The sequence below is a fragment of the Engystomops pustulosus genome, chromosome 2 (genome assembly GCF_040894005.1).
Source record: "Engystomops pustulosus chromosome 2, aEngPut4.maternal, whole genome shotgun sequence".
In the NCBI taxonomy this organism is placed as follows: domain Eukaryota; kingdom Metazoa; phylum Chordata; class Amphibia; order Anura; family Leptodactylidae; genus Engystomops; species Engystomops pustulosus.
Window position 1 is genome coordinate 179,807,826 of NC_092412.1, and position 25,134 is coordinate 179,832,959.

General features: G+C 39.7%; 1 protein-coding gene across 9 annotated transcripts; it reads left to right on the forward strand.

Annotated features, from left to right (window-relative positions):
• Positions 1–333: 333 nt before the first annotated feature.
• On the forward strand, positions 334–23,472 carry PFKFB2 (6-phosphofructo-2-kinase/fructose-2,6-biphosphatase 2). 9 transcript variants are annotated; one of them, XM_072137452.1, is made up of 17 exons: positions 334–435; positions 1,707–1,853; positions 2,167–2,292; positions 4,006–4,102; positions 4,969–5,035; positions 5,315–5,389; positions 5,673–5,729; positions 8,702–8,826; positions 12,613–12,820; positions 13,005–13,151; positions 14,584–14,688; positions 16,106–16,235; positions 18,164–18,226; positions 18,852–18,916; positions 19,087–19,266; positions 20,634–20,656; positions 21,500–23,471. In XM_072137452.1, the coding sequence occupies exons 1-17, from the start codon at positions 351–353 to the stop codon at positions 21,549–21,551; spliced, it is 1,752 nt and encodes a 583-aa protein (XP_071993553.1). In that variant the 5' UTR covers positions 334–350; the 3' UTR covers positions 21,552–23,471. The 9 variants fall into 9 exon arrangements, with proteins under 9 accessions (XP_071993553.1, XP_071993558.1, XP_071993555.1 ...); XM_072137457.1 differs by having other exon boundaries at positions 376–398; XM_072137454.1 differs by lacking the exon at positions 334–435 and adding an exon at positions 576–798.
• Positions 23,473–25,134: the final 1,662 nt, after the last annotated feature.

A 25,134-nucleotide genomic window follows, 5' to 3' on the forward strand; every position in this document is an offset into this window, starting at 1 on the left:
CAGAAAACTGGCGAAGCCAAAGTCATAGATCTAACCCTCTTTATTATGATTTAGCTTATTTTGTGAATTAAAATGCAACATGTGAACGGAGCCTTGAAAATCCTCATGTATACCGCATTGTCCTAGACACACAGTGGGACATATATCACATGTGAAGCCGGCGTTACCGCACCCGGTTGCCATAGCACCGCTGTCTTATTGCTGTAAGTACACCTAAGCAATCCGCCAATTGGCTGCTGTGAACACGCCTCTCTAGCAACACCACCTGAGCGAACCAATCAGAGGGGAGAGGCGTGCCGAATTTCATAAGCGCAAACTTAATAAGAGGCGTTCTTGAGACGTTAGACGTTATGGGGCGGACATGTTTCTTGTGGGCAATGTCTGATTCTTCCGCTATGGTGTGCAATCACTGTAACTGCAATCATCACTCGGAATGTAATAAAACCTCCCGAAACCACGCATGTATTTGTATAATGATTGTATGTAAATGGAGAAGTCATTAGGTAATAGCTGGTAGAGGTCGCGGTGATGCGCTGCAGGCCGGGAAGGAAGCTCATACCCGGGGCAGTGCTCATGTATATACAGTACACGCGGCTATGCACGTCTGGCAGGGAGAAGACTTCCCTTATTAAACAGGGAGTCCCTGCAGTCACTTCCCGCCCTCGGTGACGTCAGGGCACAGCCGGTGCCGCGTCCTTCTCCTTCAGCACAGCCCCCACCTGTGTGACCGGCAGCTGTGTGACCGACAGCGTGAGGTGACCGCCGGTGAGAGACCTCTTATGTGCCCGGCTGTATCCGGTATATAGCGCCTGCGGGATGTGACGTGTGTGCCGGTACCGGCTAGTGGCTGCGTGCAGTCATTGTTATGGCTTTCCTATTGTGGATGTCCTTGAGCGGGTGTAATGTCTCCTATCCACATACTGCTCACTGCAGTTCTGTCTGTCATGTAGTAGCCATGTGTGTGTCCCCTGGTGAGGAGGTTGTGATGAGGTAGATATGGTATAGAATATGTATATCATACAAGGGATTTATCCAAAAGGATACATGTAATCTCTGTCCTGTCCCTTTGTTTTAAAACGATTCGTTAGAGCTTCCCATAGGAATGATTCATCCTGGGCATCTCACCTTTGAGCAGATGTGAATGTGTCCTGGCAAGTGATGAGGAGAAGTTCCTCCTTACTTTAGAAGTACACCCCTATTCACACTGGGACAGATTTATTATTAAGTTATATACTACTTCACATTTATCACAGTATCCAATGCCAACAAATAAGACCGATTTTAATGGACTATTGGTGCACAGGTTGTAAATGTGCTCTGAAATCTGTCTTAAACTTGGTAAATGTGGCGCAATGCCCTTTACGCCTGGTATCCAGGAGTGGGTTCAAGACTTCCCAGAGAGATTTCCTGTACCAAACTTCTAATCTCTGGACTCAACTATGTGATAGGAAGTTTGCGGGTAAGCGTCCTAAGATGGGTTTTTTTCACAATTTATGACAACTAAGGGCATTTTCTTTTATTAACCAAAGCCTGAAATGAGATGTACAACTACTTCCTTTCCAATTTCCTTTGAATGCACTTCTGACTGGATATTTCTGGTCCAGGTACAGTCATGTGTTCAGGAAACACATACAGGTAGGGAGAGCCCGGGAGGGTTCTTGCTGGACTGGAATATTCAAGTTTATATTTGTGCTTCATTTTTGCAGCGTGTGCATCTTGGTTAGTAGCAGAGTACTTCTCTCTGAATAATTTCCTGGCAGTCGCTGACATGTCAGAGGGGAAAAATCAGGACCCCGGACAGTTCAATGGTGGTGGAGGCAAAGTGCCAGCTAGAAGCACAGAGAAAAAATGCTGTAAGTATTGCCTTTACTCTGGGGCTGGGGCTTGTGGGAAATTCTGTAACAATTGTGGATTTCTATGAAGCAGAGATTGTACATTCATTGTACCACTAGCCTGGGCTGCTTCCATTATTGTGCACACTTCTGGTTATCTGTATTTCCGCTTATCTCTGCTATCCAACATCTATGACTATATTCAGGTCTTGTGGACCACAAAGGATTCTGAATGTGTTTTATACCCACATATCATGAACCATGTTCCCATTTTAAAGTCCCTATGTATTCATTGGATTTCACTGTAAATGTAAACTTTATATTTATTCCACAGCCTGGGCATCCTATATGACAAACTCTCCAACCTTGATTGTTATGATTGGATTGCCTGCAAGAGGCAAGACCTACATGTCTAAGAAGTTAACCCGATACCTCAATTGGATAGGTGTGCCCACAAAAGGTAGGGCACACAATCGTACAATGAGCCATTGTTTGCTTTCAGGAATGGATGATGCTACTTGAAACAAGTCTGGGGGCGGCACGGTGGCTGAGTGAGTAGCACTTCTGCCTTGCAGCACTGGGGTCCTGGGTTCAAATCCCACTCAGGTCAACATCTGCAAAGAGTTTGTATGTTCTCTTCGTGTTTGTGTGGGTTTCCTCCGGGTACTCTGGTTTCCTCCCACACTCCAAAACATAATGTTAGGTTGTTTAGATTGTGAGCCCCATGGGGACAGGGACCAATTTGACATGCTTTGTGCAGCGATGCGTAATCTGTGTGCGCTAATAATAAAGAATTTTTATTATTATTAACCTGTTAAAATCATCTGCTATAGCTTAATATTAAGTTATGATGGATTCATTTGGAACATTGAAAGTATCTGTTTTCCTATCATGCACTTCAGGTAATCGTCAGTTGATAAACTAATTTAGGGAATTAGAAACAGTTTACTTTGTGTTATCTATTTTGCATTCCTTATTATTTAATCATTTATACAAAGATCAAAGATTTTGGATGCATTCACACATGGTGTTTTGGTTGCATCAGAATGCATGCATTTTCAAATGTTACTATGCATTTGGCTACTTTTGAAAAAACATTTTTCTTTATTGCTGGAAGTGTAAGCAGCTAGTGTTTGTTATAAATGACCTGCCAGCGAACCTGTGGCACATATGCCAGACAGGGCACGTAGAGCCCTCTGTTGGCACGCGCCGCATCACCCCCGCCAGGTCTCTCTCCTCACTGGAGCTCTGGCCAGGCCACAAGATGCTGGTGCGTGTTTGGAGCTCCAGTGATTCACTGGACATCAGTTCAATTAAAAGTGGCAGTGCAAAGAACTTTAAACCAGTTTTAATAGCTTTAAATTGGATTAAAAGTCATATGAAAGTGAGGTGAGAAGAGTCACTTTCACTTGCCTGAAATTAACCACTTCTAGGGACTGGAAGAGAAGATTCACTTCAGATGTCCGCTTATGAGCTCAGTAGTAGCCTGGTAACTTAGTAACCATGGTTCTGGTGTCATAAAAAAATTACCTTTTTCCTGTCATAAACATATATGGGAAGACCCAATTGTATATTCTGTGATGCATACCCAGAATGAGAGAACTTTATAAAGCACCTGGAAGGGGTTGGCCACTTTTCTTCTTGTTTTATGTAATGTGGGTGTGAGGGAAAACTATAAGGTGCCATAAGTCACTAATATACGCTCTCTCCACATGCGGCTTCATCCGCCATTCCTCAATACCCACGCTACTCATTGCTATAAGCAATCTTCTTATGTGTCTCTTCATTTGCAAACTGAGTCTGAAGAAGGTCGATTGTCTGAGCGAAACGTTACCTTTTTGTTTACTATGAATTCTCAATAAAATTCCACAATTTACTAAAATACATCTGTGAGTGCTGCACTGCTCTTTTGATAGGTAAAGTGCCTTTTACCTCATCAACCAGCCTTTACACCTTTAGTAATGCTGAGGGGTTTCCCTTGCGAGAATCTATGATTTGTTAATAATCCTTTCCTGCTGATTTTTAATAACAAGTGCATATATTTGTTTTTGTATATTTCATCTTTGTTGTTTTTGTTTGTAATTGTTGAGTTAAAGCCTGCAAATGTCCTCATTGTTAGATTATTTAATTATTATAATTAATTATAATTATTAAATTTGTTTCCTTTTTCTAGTGTTTAACCTTGGAGCATATCGCCGTGAAGTAGTCAGATCATACAAGTCTTATGAGTTTTTCCGTCATGACAATGCAGAGGCCATGAGAATTCGAAAGTAAGTTACAAAACTTTAGATTTTTTTTTTCCAGACCCCAGTTTTTAAAATTTGCAGAGGTTTGGCTAATATACATGTGATCGTGGGTAAAACCTAAGATCTTTAACTTGTCAGACTTTATACAAATTTAAAACTGGTTTCCACATCTATATACGTTTAAACCCCAAACACACACCAGGACGTTCTATTACGTCCTGGTGCTGTGGGGGGGTGTATGGAGAGAGTTCACAGGAAGAGCTTTTTCCATAAACAGCAGGTGTCGGCTGTATAATATAGCTGACACACGCCTGTTACTGCTGGCAGTTAACCTGTTATTTTTTCCAGCTTTCCAGTACATTGCATGGAATATTAAATGGCACCACTAAAATGTACAATTTGTCCCGCAGATAACAGGCCCTCTCTGTAAACTTAAAAATAAAAAGTTATCACTTCTGGAATGAGGGGAATAAAAAACAGAAACGCAAACCATGAATATCAGGCATGATAAACCAGGGGTTTATCATGCCTGCTTCATAGAAGCTTCATAGAAGCAGGCTCTGTGTCTGTGGTAACCATGTCCTATCTGTTATCAATGGCCTCCTTCCTTCTCATTCATTCCTTATGAAATATAAGAAGTTATACAGGAGGCAAACAACTGTCTTGTGTGTCATTGATGGTGAGTTCCGATGACATTTGAAAACGACTGCCTGGGACTCATGATGAGATAGGACCTGCTCTGTCTTTTGTGTCTCGGTTAGTGGGCTCTTGCATGTACATGAGCCCATGGAAGTGAATGAAGTGCTAGCTGTAGAAACAATGGCTAGCAAACATTCTAAATTCCTTGTCGTTTGTAAGAGTTTTAAAGCTGTAAAATCTTTTCTTTTTAGGCAGTGTGCCTTGATCGCCTTGGAAGATGTGAAGCTTTATCTAACAGAGGAAGGAGGCCAGATCGCGGTAAGCAAATGTGAAAAGCACATGCCTTGACATGATGCTCCGAGAATACTAAATGCATATTAAACGTAGAACACAGCGACTCAGTAGGTTATAACATGTATACTTTTAAAACTGAATGGAACTAAGAATGTTGATTATAAAAGCAGACAGGTAATTAGTATAAAAGGCCTATGGGAATCTGTCATTAGGCTAAAATATGAAATACTGATACGTTCGTTTTAAGTTATGTAGTATACAAAACTATATGAATATAAATGTAGCTTTTTTATCTGTACACAGGTGTTTGATGCTACAAATACTACTCGGGAAAGAAGAGACCTTCTTTTAGACTTTGCCAAAGAATATGCTTTCAAGGTAATCCAGATATGTCTACACTGGATCATGCACTTGCTGTAGAATGTAACATCATAGGTCTCATTCACACAGGTATTTCTCATTAGCTTAATAAAAAATAAGTGTTCTCTCTAGGAATTTGATATTTTGGATATCATCCGTGTATTTGAACAGTGGAGTCCTTATTGTGATTTACTACATGCTAAATGATGAAAGTCTAGTCTTTATACTTTGCTATCACTTCTGTCATATTGTTTAAAGAATTATGTTCTATAAATATCATATTTTTTTTATTACTGTTAAGGTTTTTTTTGTGGAGTCTGAATGTGATGATCCAGAAGTAATTGCTGCTAACATCATGGTAAGTGTTGAATATGGAAAAGAAATGGCTCCTTAGTTCAGTGATGATTTTCATGGTTTTGGCACAAACTGGTCCCTGAAGGTCACCTTTCATGAAATAGATGAGGAATTCTAAAACAAAGTAGCAGACGCCAGCACTAACTAGTTTCTAGTGTTAATAAGATACAAAAAAATACCTAAAAGCACTCCTAAGGACCTGCTAATATTATTGGATTATTTCCTTTACGGGAAAGAGATTGTAGGTATTAAGGTGAGGAATTTATTAATCTATACTGCTAATTGTAGATGTCATTTTTATTTTAGTTTAAATACTTGCTTATTTGTGATATTGTGACATCAACGTACTGGCTGCCAGAAAGGGTGTATGTGTGTTCTGTATACACATGGTATCCTCCACCTGCCTCCAGGTGCTTCAGCAGTCTTGTGACATTTGACTACATGAGCATGTAGTGTTTTACTCTTCATGCCCATCATAGTCCAAAGTTCATACAATGGATGTAGACACAAGTAAACATTTGTCAATAGGGTCCACCGCGCGCTCTTGGGATCCATAGTACAATTCATAATAACTTCCACATAAACAGAATATACAGATGTAATCAGGTGTTGGGCCTGAGTGAGGAAACAAGCTTTTTACAATTGTTTGGTACATGGGTAAATCAAACATATTAGTGGTCATTTACTAAGGGCCGATTCGCGTTTTCCCGACGTGTTACCCGAATATTTCCGATTTGCGCTGATTTCCCCTGAATTGCCCTGGGATTTTGGCGCATGCGATCGGATTGTGGCGCATCGGCGCTGGCATGCACGTGATGGAAATCGGAGGCGTGGTCGAACGAAAAACCGCCACATTTAAAAAATAATAATAATCTGTCGCGGAGCTTGCACTTACCTTCACTCAGCCCGGCTCGGTGAACTCCAGTGCGTTCCGATGCTTTTCAGGGCAGCAGCGCCACCTGGTGGACGGCGGAGGAACTACCTTAATGAAACCCGGCCGGACCCGAATCCAGCGCAGAGAACAGGCCGCTGGATCGCGAATGGACCGGGTAAGTAAATCTGCCCTATTATGCCACAAAATATAATCGGCACATCCTGATCTTTCTAGGAGAGCAAAAAAGGTTAGAATTACACATGCAGTTTAAGAGATATTTTTCCTGGGTTGAATACTTGAAAGAAATATTTAGTCATTTTTATTCACTTTATTTACTCCTGGTTTTGGATTTGAAATTTGACACATATATTGTATATTTGATTCTATCCTCAAGATTATCCCTAATCTCCTATTCTCTTTTTTTTCCTTATAATCAAAATTAAAATGCTTAAAGAAAATCTACCATTTGTTTTCAAGCATTATGAACCAAACATACCTTGAGAATGTTGTAGCTACACTGACATAGAATCATATCTTGTTTAATCCCTGTACTGAGTGGTTTTGCTGAAGAAACAATTCTAAAATTCAGAACCTTGGGAAAGCTGGATGCACATTACACACAAGCTTTCTGAACAGCCAAGACACGACTAATCAACCTTAGGTCACTCATACACAGCAGCTGGGGAATGGTGCAGCAATTGATTATTCTGCCTGGCAGAGAACGGTGATTACATTATCCTCTGGTGCAGTGCATAACTAATGTGAAAGGAAAAGTGCCAAGCCCAGGCACAAAAGAGACAGAGCTTCATTATCATAATTTTATCATTGTTTTTTCATCAAAACCACTCAGCACAGGGATTAAACAAGATATGATCCCGCATGAGTGTAGCTACAGCTTTCTCAAGGTATATTTGCTTCATAATGCGTCAAATCAAATGGTAGGTTTCCTTTAAGCCATTTTAAAAATAGTCATTCACATATGAAACCAGAAGTTTACATACACAATATGAAAATACAAATATGCATGTTATTCTCACTGACTTGAAAGGAGAATAAATCTTTGTTTAGGTCAATTGGCATCACCAAATTTGATTTGTATTTGCCAAACGCCATAATAATGAGAGATTTTTTTTTATTACTTTCTGCAAATTCAAAAGTTTACTTACACCAAGATTACTATGTCGTTAAACAATTTGGGACAGTCCATATGATGATGTCATATCTTTTGAAGATTTTGATGGTTTATTGGCACTGACTTAGATTTTCATCTCTGGATGTATTTGAAGATGCACCTGAAAAACACTGCTTCTTTGTGTTACATCATGGGAAAGTGTAAAGAATTTAGACAAGATATCAAAAAGAGAATTGTGGAATTGCATAAGTCTGGTTCATTCTTGGGTGTAATTTTTAGATGCCCCTGTACAAAAAATATGTCCAGCCATCATACTGCTCAGGAAGGAGACAAACAAAAGCAGTTCTCTTTTTAACATTGGCTGAAAGGTCACTCTGCCAGGAAGAAGGAATTAATACCTAGTGAAACACAAAAAAGCTAGATTATGTGGCAATACTTATGTGGCAACATCTCAAGACATCAGCCAGGAAGCTAAAGTTTGGGTGCAAATGGGTTTTCCAAATGGGCAATGGTCTGAAACATGCTGTCAATCTGGTTACTAAGTGGTTTAAAAATAACAATGCCAATATTTTGGAATGGCCACCACAAAGCCAATATTATAAATGTTTGGGTAAAGATGAGTGAGTGAGGAGTGAGCCTAATTTCCTACCAATTGTTGTGGGAAGATTGTGAAAGGATATCCAAAACCTTGCACCTAAGTTATTTAGTTTAAGTGCAATGGTACCAAATACTAATGAAAAGTATTCAAACTATTGACAAGGCAGAAAGTAATAATGCCTTAAAAGTGTATCTTTCATTATTTTTGGCAAATATAAATAATTTTGGTAATCTTATTTGAGCTAAAACAGGAAAGGTCTAATCTGATTTCATGTCACTTTGGTGCACTGTTTTAATAATATGTAATGGATTTTGAACCAATTGTTTGTTCTCTAGTATACTGAATACAGAATATTTGAAATGTTCATTTCAGGAGGTGAAAGTGTCTAGTCCCGATTACCCTGAAAGAGATCGAGAAAATGTCATGGATGACTTCCTAAAGAGAATTGAATGCTATAAGGTTACCTATGAGCCACTGGATCCAGATGCTTATGACAAGTAAGAGGAATACATATTTTATTCAATAGATCACTTTTAATAAAATTTTAAAATTTTACATTAGAAATTACATTTGGTATGAAACTACAGTGGGTGAAATAAGTATTGAACACATCACCAATTTTCTACTAGTGCTTTTACAGTCCCACAGCTTTCTATTGGGCAGGTTCACTGTCTGATACACCAGCTTTTTCTCGTCTTTTTCAATTGATACCGGCAAGATGAAAGGAGCTCACCTGCTGATCTCATACAGGCTGCAAACAATGGCAACTATCCCATTGTTTGAAGCCCACACTTTTACACGGTCCTATGCAAGAGGCCTAATAATGGGACATTACACAGGAAAAAAGTATTGAACGCCTGAAGAAAGTTCCAAAAAGCCAAAGAAAGTCATGATGTCAGCTTAACCAGTGAGCTGTCTTAAGATCTTCTCAACCATATTATGGCAGAACATACTGATGGCATTGATTACAGAAGAATATCTAAACTACTGAATGTTCTAGGGAGCACTTTTGGGTCAATAAACTGGAGGGTGAAAGAACATAATTTTGCCATAAATCAGCCTCATGATTTCCGAGAGCAGAGTGAAAAGAAATATCAGAAGAGTTGTGTATGAGGAAATGACTATGTGTGGAGAACTTCAGAACAACCTGGAATCAACTGATACAATAGAGAATAGCAATGCAGTCAACCACCATGGGCTGTAGGCATGCTCAACAAACAAGACTGTGAAATACTGGGAGAACAAAGTCTGGTTACATGAGACCAAAATTCAACTTGTCATCATATGGATATCACCTCAAAGATACCGTACCCACAATAAATGGGGCAACATCATGGTGTTAGGCTTTATTTAAGCGCTGACATTTCATTAGCCCCATCCACATAACTGTCAGGAAAACGGATATCCGGCCCCAAATTTGTGGCCCTTTATACGTCCCCTATAGACGGCTATGGCACCTGGGGTCAGTGTGGTAAACACAACGAGTAAGAACAGCGGTTCGGCTCTATTCTCTTTGGAGACAGGAGTGCTCACCCCTCCTCGTCACCAGCGCGCCTCCCGTCTGCCCACCTTCATTTGTACAAATTCACACTAAGACTAAAGAAGGATGAATAGATGGCTGTGTAGAATAACATTCTGCTTCCAGCGTCGTAATCTCCAACGGAGCTTTTTGTATCTAGCAGTACATAAATAAATTTCAGTAAGTGTGCACAATGCTTTTTTCCATTTCAATATTGCACAAGTTATGGACATTTATTTGTTTTCTTTGCCAGTGCGGATTGGCTGGGTTGTTACCGACATCTGGAGACCTTTTAATGTTAATAGCATCATTAGTAATATTGTTACTTGGTGAGAATGGGGATGCACCCTCTGTAATGCACTTCAGAGTAAATGAACTACCAAGTTCTAAGCTATGAAAAGCAGAAAGGCCTCTGTCCTTACAACATCATAACTCACAGGTTGCCTAGAAACAGGTACAAGGGTAATAGAAGGTTAAATATTAGTATAAAGATAGAAATGCTGAACCTGTGATCTTTTGCAGTATGCATTGACAGGATCTGCCTCTATGAATGTTTCTTCCAGCACGTTTGCAGTGTGTTTAGTGTTCAACTCTTGGCCTCTCAATTATCAACAGTTCCCACTGAAATATTACCTGGCCCAGCGCTATACACCTTGTAGTGTTTGTGCCTGGTACTGCAACCCTATTCTGTTTACTGTAATGAAACTGATGTGCTGTTCCAAGCACATCCTCTACAAAGTGTCTGGTGCCTGGAGTCTGACGTGCATGATCTGACATCAATGACGTAAAGATGGGGGCTTTAGATTTTAGCTCCTTCCTGCTCTGCACTTATGTGACAGAATAGAAGTTAGAGCTCTATTAGAGTAACTGCATAAGTGTGGAACAGCTTCTGAATTTACTCTAGCAGTAATACTACTTCCATTCTGCTTGTATGAGAAACCAGCTTCAATATGCTTGTTTCTGATGCACGTTATGCATCTGCATCCACAGGACTAACTGACATGTCACTTATTTGCAGTGGATAAAAAATATGTAGATTTATTTTCTGTAATGTGTGTATGGAAGAGTCATCAACCTACACTGTGCAAGAGTGTGACTCTACTAGGAAATAGTTTGTAAATAAATACATACTTGACGCTGAGTTTCATATTTTGCTTTTTTTATATCATGATGATTTGAATGATGTAAAGCAGTGAGTATATGGGTCAACATCTAGCATTTTTGGAATATTTAGTGAAAGTTTTAAAGTAGCTAATACTACTACTGAGTCTACCATCTTGTGTTGTAAGTGTTTTAATCTTCTGGCAACATGTGGTTGTAAAGAAATATACTTGTTTCTGTAAGTTATACAGTTTCTGAGAAATCCTGTTTTAGTAAGTAAGCTAATAAGGCAGATGGTGCAACTGCGACTGGCTCTTAAAGGGAACCTGTCACCACATTTGCACATATACAGCCAGTGACAGGTTCCTATAGAGCCCTATAAACTGACTGACACCCTTCTTTTAGCTAAAAATAATTTTGCTTACATCCAGAGAAATCACCTTTATCTTCTACTACTTGGCATCACAGGGGGGGGGGGGGGGGGGGGTCCAGCTCAACCAGCCCCTCCCATCTACTCCTCCCCATGGCTTATGTCTCCTTACTGGGCACAGTTCATGTCATGTGATCAGAGTGACATCATCTCAGGTCCTATAGCTGCTTAATAATAGCAAACTGTACCCCATGCATGTATCCATGGACTTCTACTCCTCTCCATCCTCCATGGAGGCTGCTGTGATCCCATGTAGTCACATACATGGTGTACAGCTTGCTATTCTTGGAAGTCTGAAGCACCTGCGATGATGTCACTAGTCGCATGTCCTGAATGTAATACAAGGCACTGTGTAAAAAGATTGACACAATATTTACCATCTGTACATAGAACTTTATATGTCTGTAACTGAATATTAGCAGACAGTCCCTAAGTACAAGGAGGTAGAGCAGGGATTTGAAGAGGCACAGAGCTGTTAGTCACAATAATAATAGGTGATATGGGGAGGACTTGTAACTCTATCAGCAGGCATTGTTAGTTAAGGGGGGGGGGGGGCAAAATTTGGTGACAGGTCCTTTTTAACACCTCTCCTCCCAGTGTTGCTCTTTTTTCACAGGACACTCTTGTGTCTGCATTGTTGGCATACAGATTAAAGTGGGAATTGGTTGGAAATGCATAAGGGGCTAAAAGAAATAAAGGTATCTATTGGTAATATCATGTATTTCTGTCAACAGATTATAACATATATGGGAAGTGGTAGACTCAGTTGAAGGGAATCTGTCAGCAATTTTGATACAGATATAAAGCAGTCAATGTTTGATGGTGGCCAGGGAGAATCTGTGTAACCATACATTTTGGGGTGTAGTTATTAGCAACAGGATTGTGCCCGGACTTGGTGCACAGGTGTTTGAGATCTCTTCCCTGTAAACGGCACAGCCCCTCTCACCTAGCAGGCTTCTAAAAAGCTCACACACCTGTATACCCAAGTGCTCCAAGTCCAGATACAATTCAGGAATACAAATGCGTGCTTCCACAAATGTATGGTTACAGAGGTCTAATACCTAACACTGTCTGCTTCTGAAAGTTTCCCTTTTTGTGTGTGTCTCAGTAGAAACCTGTTAGACTCCTACCCTGTTGTATTCTGAGCTGGCCTGTAAAATTCTGTTGTCTGTTTAAAAAAACAAAACAAAAAAAAAAACAACTTTTTACTGATTTTATTGCTTTCCTCTATAGGGATCATTCACTTATAAAAGTTATAAATGTTGGCCAGAGATTTCTTGTAAACAAGGTACAGGATTATATACAGAGTAAGATTGTCTACTACCTCATGAACATTCATGTCCAGCCTCGCACCATCTACCTTTGCCGACATGGAGAAAGTGAATGTAATCTAGCTGGGAGGATTGGAGGAGACTCTGGTCTCTCAGTACGAGGAAAACAAGTAAGTTCTCTTACTGTTTTTATTTTGGTTACATGAGAAATAAAAATGCTACCAGTGAATTCTAATCAGCAAATAACAATTTACTGAAGGAACTGAGAGTTGGATGCATTGCAAAGTAGATTGCTATTGTATTATAATTATACTCTCTGTTTACATCTTACAAAGATATCTTGTATCCATGTAGTTTGCCCAAGAGCTCAGGAAGTTTATTGAAGAACAGGAAATTGTTGATCTCAAGGTTTGGACCAGTCAGCTGAAGAGAACAATTCAGACTGCAGAGGCTCTCGGTGTGGCCTACGAACAGTGGAAAATTCTCAATGAGATTGATGCTGTAAGTCGGTTGCTAGATTACTTACTATGTGGTTTTGGCACTCTATTGTGAGCGTTGGTTATGTGTCCCCATTAATTTCTATTTTACTGTATATAAAAACCTAATATTTCAAATGTTTTTGCCAAAGCATTCAATCTAAAAATTTGTGGATTCTGCATTCGATTCTGTGTAATATTATTATCAGGGCTGTGGAGTCGGTGAGCCAAACTTCCAACTCTGACTTCTCATTTTCCCAAACATCAACTCCAGCTCCACCAAAATGGTCACCGACTCCACAACTCTGACTCCACAGCTCTGTTTTCCTGGTCACTCTAGCAGTGCTTGAGATAAATTCGGGCATTTCTTCCCAGCACCTTATTCCTCTGATCTATAGCAGAGTAGCTTCACCACTGTGCATGTACATAAAGCGCAGCCGCATTCATCTCAACTAAAAGTGGAATCCGTGCACAAGCCGCTCCAATAGGCCACAAGCAGCCTATCAAGCCATCCATGATTTACTGACTGCCAGAGTTTCATGAGCACTTCCATGCTGTATCCTGACACTTCTGGCCCAGTTTTGATCCGGGTCTTGATCCCCCTGCATACATTCAGCAGGGGACACAGAGCAGCACATGGAGGAGAGAAGAAGCTGCAATGTGTTGCGGGGAGGAGAAGAAGAGCCAAGGAAGTAGAGGATTTTTTTTTTGTCTGCTATGGGGTCTCCACTATTAATTTTATGCTCTGGGGGTCTCTTGTATTGTCGTCTTCTTCTATGGGGTCTCCAGTATTGTTAGTCTGCTCTGGGGGTCTCCCAGTATTGTTGTTTGTTCTGAATGTAGTATTTGGTTGCTGGGGTGGTATTTATTGCTCTACTGTGGTATTTATAATTTCTGGGTTGGCATTTGTGGTTGGTGCATCAACTTAAAGTTTTATAATTTATTGTACGTTTGTGGAGTCAGTCCATTTTTATCACAAAAAATAAATAGATATTTGGCTGCACAAAAAATGATGTAAAATGAAAATATAAAGGTGTCAGAATTGTCCACTGGCCACTTGAAAAATTGTTATAACAAGTTATCAAAAGGTATTATTTTATTTTGGCTGCAATAAAAATTGCAGGTCTTTCTGCAAAAAAAAGTCCTTGTATAATCATGTGGACTAAAAAAAAGCTGAACTTAACCTATAAATCTTGGAAAGAAATGCAAAAACATTTTTTTACTAAGAGGAAAAAAAATGTTCATTTTTAAAAATGATAAAAACAAAATAAAATTTTATATATTTAGGATTGCAGCAAATCATAAACTATCAATTTATAGACAATATATGTTATGCTATTTAGGAAGGACAGTGCTAGATTTATAGTGTAAAATACATAACTGGATTGCTTGAAGTGTTTTACTTTTTGTGAAATTGCATTATTCTGGTAGGATACTTGACTTTGCTTCTATGTTAGGGAGTTTGCGAGGAGATGACTTACAAAGAGATTGAAGAAAAGTACCCTGAAGAGTTTTCACTGAGAGATCAGGATAAATATCTCTACCGCTACCCTGGTGGAGAGGTGAGTTTTTAAAAAAATATATTTTTTTCATTTTATCTTACCGTATATACTCGAGTATAAACCGACCCGAGTATAAGCCGAGACCCCTAATTTTACCATCAAAAATTGGGAAAACCTATTGACTCGAGTATAAGCCGGGGTAGGGAAATGCATTGGTCACAGACCCCCCCAGTATGTAGCCAGCCTGCCCCCAGTAGTATACAGCACAGCCCCCAGTAGTATACAGCACTGCCCCCAGTAGTATACAGCACTGCCCCCAGTAGTATACAGCACTGCCCAGTCTGCCCCCAGTAGTATACAGCTTGCCCAGCGTAAAAAACAAAAAACTTATATACTCACCCTCCGGTGGCCCCGACGTGCAGTGCTGCTCCCCCGATGTCCGCGCGGCTCCTCTTCTGGCTTCCGCGGCCGTCTTCTTGCTTCTCTAACTTCGTGCCGGGCGCCGCCATTGCTCTCCCGCGGACGGCGCCTAGTATGACGCGCCGCTGCTGACGTCATATTAGGCGCCACCTGGAAGAAAAACGCGGCGGCGCCCGGCATGAAGTTAGAGAAGCAAGAAGAGGCGGGCGGAAGCCAGAAGAGGAGCCGCGCGGACATTGGGGGAGCAGCGCTGCACGTCGGGGCCACCGGTGGGTGAGTATATAAGTTTATTAATTTTTAAATATTTTTTAAGTATATATATTAAGTATTGACTCGTGTATAAGCCGAGGGGACGTTTTTCAACACATTTTTTATGCTGAAAAACTCGGCTTATACACGAGTATATACGGTAATTCTTTATCCCTTGCCGATTTTGCTGTTTTGATTCAGATTTAAAACGGAATCGAAGCACACTGGGGTGGATCACAGGTGAACACATATGCAATCAGCACCGGGTGCTGATTGCTGATCACCCATGGCCTGCCCGTGCACTTTGAGTCAGTTTCAAAACAGGATCAAAACACTAACGTCTGACAGCATGTGTGGCAGCTGTATTTTTTTCAGTGGCTAACACAAGGCCTAATTACATTCATGGGCTCATGCCCACAAGTGTGAATTCATGGCCCCTTGTATGACTGCCCGGATTGCAAACTCAAAATCACATTTTAAATTTGTAATTTAATGGCTTAATGAAAATAGTAAGGTTTGGTTTTTCCACTTTTCATTCACACAAATGTAATGGGGACCAATATGTGGATGCACCAGTTGCGGCCGCATATCAGTCTTCATTGACGTCTATGGCACCCAGTCACTGTGTGGTGAGCACAAGTTGTATCACAGCACAGTGACTTTGCACTGCGCTGCTCTTGTAAAGAGATAACTAAGAGGGTATGAGACCATGTATTAACAAAAGTCTTGCAGGCCCCAAAAAATAAAGAGCCACTATACGTGTTGATTTGCTTACTAACCAATTGTGATATTGTGTCATTATGTCTAGTCTTATCAAGATCTTGTGCAACGCCTGGAACCTGTCATAATGGAGCTGGAAAGACAGGGAAACATTCTAGTTATCTGTCACCAAGCTGTCATGAGGTGCCTCTTGGCTTACTTCCTGGATAAAAGTGCAGGTAACTGGCAATACTTGTATTGTAAATGTATCTGTTTAGCTTACAAGTAACAGCCTGTAGACATTAAACAAAATGTGTAAAAGTACCTTGCAGATTGTGGGGGACATCTATAAGTGCTGCTATGTCTGACCTAACATAGTTTTGTTAAGGGTGCGTGGCGTTTACCATACCCCATCAATAAATTTTCCCCTGTATTTGTAACTACAGGCTTGCATTTTCATACTAACCATGTATTACAAATATTTACTATTTACATAGCTTTTAGCTGTTAGAAATGGAGTTGGTACCATCACTGAACCTATACCAGTGATGGCAAAACTTTTAGAGACCAAGTGCCCAAACTACGACCAAACCCATTTATTTAAATTCAAAGTGGCAATTTAAGCAGTAACATTTTGCTATCTGTTTTGTCACAGCTTTTAATTGTATCTGCGTCCTGAGGACAATAATACAGTTAAAAGAAAAAGGAGAAATTCAGATTATCATTGTAGATTCCTTCCAGGGGCCCAGAGCAGGAGCTCAAATAATAACACAGCCTTGTCTGCACCTCCTTACTCCTCCTGTAGTTCCAGGCATCTAAGGATGTGTAACTTTAAAATGGCACTGAACAACGCTCATCCTGGGTGGCCTGGAACTGCAGGAGTAAGTTTTTAAGTCCTGTCTGGAAACTCTGTGCTGGGGTGATGGCCTGGGTGCCCACAGAGAGTGCTCCGAGTGCCACCTCTGGCACCCATGCCATAGGTTCGCCACCACTGCCCTATACTACTCTTCCCAGAGTGTTCTTGTAAATAAGATACAATTTATTTCTAGGACAGCATCTTTAGGAGATTAAAAGTTTTGCCCAAAAACATGACTAGTTCTTTCCTCTAAAAAGAGCAACAGGCTTTCTTTCTTAGGCACTGTGACTATGGTAATCTTCTTATATTTGTTATCTATGGTTTTCTTCCTTCTAAAATCAACACAAATTATGCTAATGAGCCTGAGGGGCTCGGGGGGGGGGGGGCATTACCAGAGCCCCTCGGTGCTGTAGCTTTAAAGACTATAACACTGGGATAAAAAGCCTTTGAGATAAAAAAAAAATATGTATGGCTGTGAGGGCTTAAAATATAATAAACTATTCATACTCTCCTCCTCCAGCACTCCTTTTTTTTTTTTTTTTTTTTTTACTGAGCCGGCCAGCCATGCATCAATTTTTTTTTTTTAATCCCCAGCTAATTGGAGAAATTGGTTATCAATCTTTGTGAAGTCTTTTTTTTTATTTGTTCCATTGCAAATGTTTAATTTTCCACCCAAAATTAATGTATTGTCCAAAAATAAAACAGGGTTAACAAGTCTTTCTTTTATTTAGTCCTCTCACATTCAATTGAAAGTTGAGCAGGTCCCTATTAATATAGGTTTTGGTGATTTTCCAAAAAATGTGAAAAATGGCCCCCAAATTCTAAGCCTCATAACATTCTAGTGAAATATGTGGAATCTTAAAAAACATGCCAACATAAAGCAGACATTTGGGAAATGTATGAATTTATCTGGGTGCTATGACTATCTGCATCAAAAGTAGAGAATGTAGAACTTTTGGAAATTTGGCAAAAATGTTATAAAATCTTTATTTTCATTTAATAACTAAACACAAAACATATTAATCAAATTTTTAAAATAATTAGAAGTACAATGTGTCACTAGAAAACAATCCCCTGGATGTTAAAGTGTTCCAAAGCTATAACCACTTATAGTGACACTGGACAGATTAGAAAAATGGGGCCGCGTCCTAGAGGCCAAAATGGGATGAGTCCTGCAGTGGTTTATTGTCAACAGAAGCTCTGTAGTTGGTTTTCTAAAATCTTTAGTGGAAATATAGAATATGCTTTGCTGGATGAAATTTTAGTTAGAATCCTATTTCAACAGCCCTAAAATTTACTCTATTATTCCAGATGATTTGCCGTACCTTCGTTGTCCACTGCACACTGTACTAAAGCTGACACCGGTGGCTTATGGTGAGTAGCAACTCATTAAATCTCTTTTATGAGGCATGTTATGTGGTTTGCTATTGCTATTTTGATGACATCCATTATATGCTAAAGTTTAACTTAAACTGCAAAGGCTGCAGAACCATCCACAATCCATGGGGTAGTCTTTTCCCATTACAAACAGACCAGGACCATAAAGGGTTGGCCCTTTACCTCATGTGTTTGTAATGTTTGTGTAAGTGTTGGGAACAGGGTATTAGGTAATTTACCAATATACATCGATTAAAAGTTCTTTACCTCTTTCATGATATGTAAAGTGAAGCCTCCTGTCCTTAACCTCATCAGCCAGACATTCCAGTCCTTAAACGCTGTCCATGAGCAATCGCCTTGCCAGGACCTTATGATGGCACTCATGAATATACAATAAAGATCCTGGCAGAGAAATTGCTCATAAACAGTAAGGGATCACATGACTCTTCATCTTGCATTGAGGGTATTTGTTCTTGTTATTAACTACAGTCAGTTCCACTTGCATCAAATTATCACAGGGTTATTTTTTCATTGCACCCGTTTTAATAATTGGTTGTAAATTGGTATCAGCACCTTCTGCAAGTTATGTTATCTATATCTATTGGTTTTCTTTTTCATCAAGGCTGTAAAGTTGAAATGCTCAAGCTAAACGTGGATGCTGTGGACACACATCGAAAGAAGCCAGCAGTAAGTTGCAACGTTTGATCAGGTTAATGGTTAGACAATGCTTTGTTTCTCTAATTATATTTTTCATAGAACTAAACTGGAGCTTCTTTTGCATGTGTGATGTTGAAGTATTCTGGAACTTTTCTGATATTTGTTGTGTGTGTATTTTATACTTTTCAATATCCTTTCAGGGCATTTTTGATATAAACCAGACACCTATGCGAATGAGGCGAAACAGTTTTACTCCTCTGTCCAGTTCTGACACAGTCAGGCGACCTCGAAACTACAGTGTTGGGAGCCGCCCTCTTGATCCAGTAGGTTCAGAAAGATTTCGAATGGCTCCAGATGGATCTGATCGCCCCCTGAAACAAGTCAGTGTCCTTTCTTTCATTACCTTATAGCTAAATAATATAAATTTTAAAAAAATCAATATGTCCACTAATTGTAAAATTGTTTTGTGCTAAAGAAGCACTCTAGCAACTCCATCACCCACTCTGGACGGTCAGAGAGTTATATACTGTGATTATTGGTAATGAATTGGGGAACCCACGCATCACAGGATTGATAGAGAGGTCAGTGACACATACTCCCTGCCATATAATGTGCCATTTCCAGCAGCTCTCAGTCCAAAATGCCCCCTTTCCTGCAGCTGCCCCCTTTTCTGTAGCCCCTCCTGATAGTGTTCCTTTTTCTGTTGTTTGTCTATAAAAGAAGGGTCTACAGAGAAGGAGACACTATAATACCCCTATTTCTATAGCCCCAAACATCAATAAGGGCCCCTGGTCTTTGGCCTCTTCACCATGAGGAAAAAAATTATACATATTGTATATACCTACTACTATACATACTGTATATACATACTACTATAAATGCTGTATATATGGGCCGAGGCGCCTTATTATACCGAAAAAAAAATGGCAAAACTTATTGACTGGCGTATAAGCCTAGGGAAGGAAATACTACCGCTACTCATTTATGAAATGTCCTCAGCGACCCCTTTAATGAAATGTCCACTGGCGAGTTCCCCCCTTTAATGTCCACTGCCGAGTCCCTCCACCCCCCCCCCCCGCCTTTTAATGTAATGTCCATAGCAGGGCCCCTTAAAAAAAAAAAACTTAATATCCTCACCTTCGGCTTCTTCTTCCCGCGAAACTAGTCAGTCTGCAGGGTGCACAGTCATTTCCTTCATTACAGCTGTGTTACAGGAGCCCATTTTATCATTGTCCAAACTGTGGTAGAAATTTGTGTCTACCCTGGGGGGGGGGGAGATCCAGGGATCTTTGTCATACAAGAACCCTGGTGCTGGAAGTTGTGACCAACCCCACTATCCTCTTGAGGATACCAGAACAGCATGTTATTCACAAGCACTCATTATGTGGTCACTTGAATCAACTAAAAAGAGTATCCTAGATATAATTTCTAGATACAAAGGGTCATCAAAATAATGTAACAATATGCAGTAGTGAAATGTGGATTTAAAAAATGACTGGACTTTTTTTTAACCTTTTTATTGAAGCTTTCTATACATATACGACATATGGTTATTATGCTGCATTACATAGAAGTCTAACAATTTCTTCATGTTTCTTGAGTGAATACACTGCACATATTTATAACTTTCTCATGGATGTTAGAGCCTTTAGTGACAAACCTCACCATCATTCTTCCATAAGGCATTAAGTACATTTAACTATATAGACTGTACATGTGATTTTTATTTTTTTTTCTTTCAATACAGCGTTCTCTGGAAACTCCTTGCATGTAAGTATTATCTTTATAGTTCAATATTTTGATTTCCAAGTTGTCCATAATTCAAAACTATGGTATAGTTTCTTCAGATTTCGATTTGATGAACAGGCACAATAAACCTTGCTCACTATCCCCCTCCCCTTACAACGTAGGCATCCATTAACTCTGCCTCTTCCCACCAGTAAAATTTTTCCCCAATTTTTTTTTCTGCCTTTGTCTATGTTGGCCCTGCCCACTGTTGTGTGGCTCCACCCACCGCCACTTGTGTGAACTGATGAGACTCATGTCTTTTCATTTGCATATCAGAAAAATGTCTGTGCCTTGGTGGCAAATAATTTTAGATTGTATAAGGAGGACTTTTACCTTTTATCAGTAGGTATCACTGGTGTGAGAGGTAAAATTCTGGTGACTTCTTTAAACTAACATGGTATGGAATAAAGTTTTTCCCTCTTCTATTTTAAAAATCGACAATTTACCCCCACCCCCCAAAAAATTTTCCAATTGCAATTTACACCCAAATCATATGCAAATGGGCTGAAGAGTAATATGTTGGTGGAGAGTGCATCTGAAGTGTCCCTTTCCATAAAGCCTCTGTTGTCTGAGGAGATGATTCGGCTTGTGGGACACTTCTCGGCGTATTTGCTTAAACAAGCAATTTTTAACATAAAACAATAAAGCTAAATAGGATATTTAATATCTTACCTGAGAATGCTGTGGGTTTTTTTTTTTTTTTTTTTGCTGCATAGTGTTACATATACACCCTTGAAGGTGTGTAAACTACACTTTTGGAAAATCTTTGTAAATTTAGTGTTAATGTAGTAATCTGTTTTTTTTTTTTTTTTTCTTTCTCCACAGGGTGACAGCTGAGGGTTGTGATGCCTTTCATTCTCTCTCTGCTGCTGTTTAAATGAATGTTCCTCTGTTTAGTTGTTCCATGGTTCATGACTGCTGCACATATCTCTTCCCATGGAAAATGATTTTCAGCGCACACAGCTTTTCTCTTGTAGCTTACAAGGGATCTTATAGTTTTCGCTCTCTGGTAGTCTCCCAGCAGTGTGGAACGACTTGTGAAGGATGTTCTTGGATATGAAATGTATCAAATTTCTGCAGGGACCAGCTGTTACTATGTGGGACTCCCTATGTTATGTTTTAGTCTGTTATGTCTTTCAGAGTAATATAAATACTAGCACAGTAGCTTCATAAGGAACCTGTCAGCAGTTTTGACAATACAGAGTGTCAGCAAGCAAGATTGAAATATATTTCTTTCAAAGAAATTATAATAGTATAACCACCCACATGTTCAGCTCTGGGAACCATCGTTTTGCAGGGTCAGAACTGCTGACAATCTTCCTTCACCCAGGAACAAAACTCTTAGTGCCAACTGGTGTTATGTCTATACATTTTACTTAGAAAATCTTGAATTCACTATTGTAATGCTGGCTGCCTGGCAGGAATGTCTTCTGTAACAAGGAATACTGTTGTGCATATCTAATAGAAATTTGCAGCTAATACTGCCTGTAATGTGTAGCAATGGCTAATAACCTAAGAGAAATTCCCATCTAAATTCAAGTGCTATTCAATACAAATCCTCAGTTAAATATTTAGTAAAAAGTTCAGAGGCATTTACAAAAAGTATCAAAACAATGAAAAATAAGGATTAAACTCATATTTACAGACAGCTAGGGATTATTAGGATTAGTCTGGATTTTCCAAAGTTTATTATGGAATTTGTTGGCCACTGATTTTTGGGTTTATTTTTTCTTTTTGGCCATAGCATGGCGAAGGGTCTACTACATCAATGTAGATTTAGGTGAAAGATCAGAGTGTATTTGCATCGCCTAGTTTTCTTTTCTATTCATTCCACCAGCAACCTTTGAATTTTCTTTTCTTGTTCATATTGCTTACCTTGGAAATATCATACAAAAATGGAATGTTTTTTTTTTCTTTGTGCCATGTATGTAGCTGATTCCTGCAGATTTGATTTATGGATATTGTTTTGTACTGTCATTTGCCCACATTCTTTATATATCTGAATGTTTATGTGTGTGGCCTTTATTCAAGATGTGCCAAACAGACTGTTTTGTATGTATTCTTTCATTTTAAACAGTGGCAGATGTTATTGAACTGGTAACAAAGATTTACAACCTCATCATATCAAAAGTTTTAATCGTTGTATACAGTTAATACATATACGCACATTTTAATGAATGCTATAAACACTAGAACATAAATTAATTTGGCAACTCTGCTGTCTTTCTAGTTTCCCCGGTACCTATTTGACCTGGACCAGTGGCATGTGAATCCTGTTTGGTTTGTGTATTTAAGATGATTAAAAGTTTGTATGTATGAATCTATGGTTGTTGGTGAAATTCAAGTACGGATGTTTAATGTATAGTTGGGTATTTATAATGTATTTTTACTAAATATCATCTTGCCCCTGGTCTTAAGATTTTTTTTGATCGTTATATATGTTATAAACTGTATTTGTTGTATTTAATGCCGAGTTGCACTTGTTTCCACTCGGTTGTCTACAAACTCTAATGGAAAAAAGCTACTTGTTGGACATTAGGCCAATACTTTTAAAGATACATTCTGAAATATACTGTATAACAATTGTCACTTTAAGAACAGTTTGAAGAAAAAAAATGACTTGTTTATTGTTAGTAATTGTCCTAGAATTTGCTGCTTTCATGTTAAAGGAACAAATGGCAGTAGCGTATATTTCTTATTCTATAGATGTAAGAATACGACAGCAAGTGGCACCATTCATTGCAATAAACAGAAAATAAAAAGTTTAACTGTATTGACCCAAACAAGTTTTTGTTGTTTTTATGTTTGGTAAAATACAAAAAACAGTGGTTGGGACGGCGTGGCCTAGCAATAGCAGTGAGCAGATGGGTGTGAAAGCAGCTCCACTCTGACCCCATGGCTGTAACACCATATGCATGTGTCCCTCACTATACACACAGGCTGTATACACCATATGCATGGGTCCCTCTCTACTATGACACAAAGTATGATGTCCCTCAAGCTCCATATGTCAGGATGACAGGCAGGGGGCAGGTACCTTCCATCCAGTAGATGCACTGAGCTGTAGGGTCCCTGGGGAGAATGCACCCACTGCTCAGCCCAGCTTCTGCAGCTCCAGGCAGTGCTGTCACTCTATACACAAGTGCGGGGCACCTGCACAGGCAGCAACAAGCCCTCAGCCCTGACCTCTGCTCCCCTCTGCCGGTTCTTTCTCTCCCTCATGAATATTCGGCAGCCGTGGAATAAACACAGGTCCGAGCACTGCTACAGGTAGGTGGCAGGCGGGAGCAGGCTTGTCCTCGGCGGTGGAGGAGGGACATCGGGCATAGTGGGACATTCTCTCAACCTCCCTGGACGGCTGCATCACTATTGGTATAGGGACCGACAGATAAAGCAGAGGTGTTGGTGTCATATATATGGAGTATGTATGACTGGTCGGTAAGAAAGGGTCACAGTGGGTCTCACCTTATAGTAACCCTCGATGAACAGTGGCCCCAATAAACCCTATTATCACACAGCTCTGTACATGGAAAAATTAAAAAGTTACAGATTTTTAAAGGTGGGGAGTGAAAAATGAAAACGCAAAAACGAAAAAGGGCCTCGGCGGGAAGGGGTTAAGACTGGCTTTTTTTGGCACATGGACTATTTCTCGACAGGCCACCGCTCTTTCCCCAAAAACCACGCCCCTTTGCAAGAAAAGGGTGGGAAATGGTCTAAAAGTCTATAAATCTGTCGTAATGCAAACTCGTGGAGGATTTGAACCTTCTCTGAGTTATGTGGCTTGGGTAGTCAGCTCATACACAGATCTGTGGAAACCACAGCCATTTGGACGAGCCCATAGAAATACAAGGGGTGTGCTAGCACCAAACAATTTTATGTACTTGAGCCCTAATGTTGATTTTTAAATGAAAAATGAAATCTCCCAAATTTTTCTTTTTCTTGCATGTAACAATTTTACAGTTAAATTGGTATGAAAACACCTGCTCTCCCTTTTGCTCTTTGTGAGTCCACCTAGCTCCTGCTTGACATTGTTATCCCTGAAGTAGGTTAGTACTTGAAGAACTTGGAAAAACCTCCAGCAGTTGAGCAAGGTTGTAGAAGACAAACTCTTCTTTAGTTGGATATAAGATTTAAGCCATGAGCACAGTCAGGTAGGAACATGATGACCGACATTTTTCGGCATAACCTTACAAGCCTTAATCATTGTATTTTTTTTTTTGTTTGTCTGAATGTAGCCTTATAATAAGTGCATTTTATAGTAGCCACCATCTACTCCTAATGATAATGGGGTGGGATGTGGTTAACACATAAATCACATGAATTGCACCATTGCAAAAGTCAGTTTACACCATTGAACGGATAAGGCTCTACCTTATAGTAATACTACTACTACTAATAATCCTTTATTTGTATAGCGTCTACAGATTACGTACCTTCTTGTTTCCTCCACAGACTTTGCA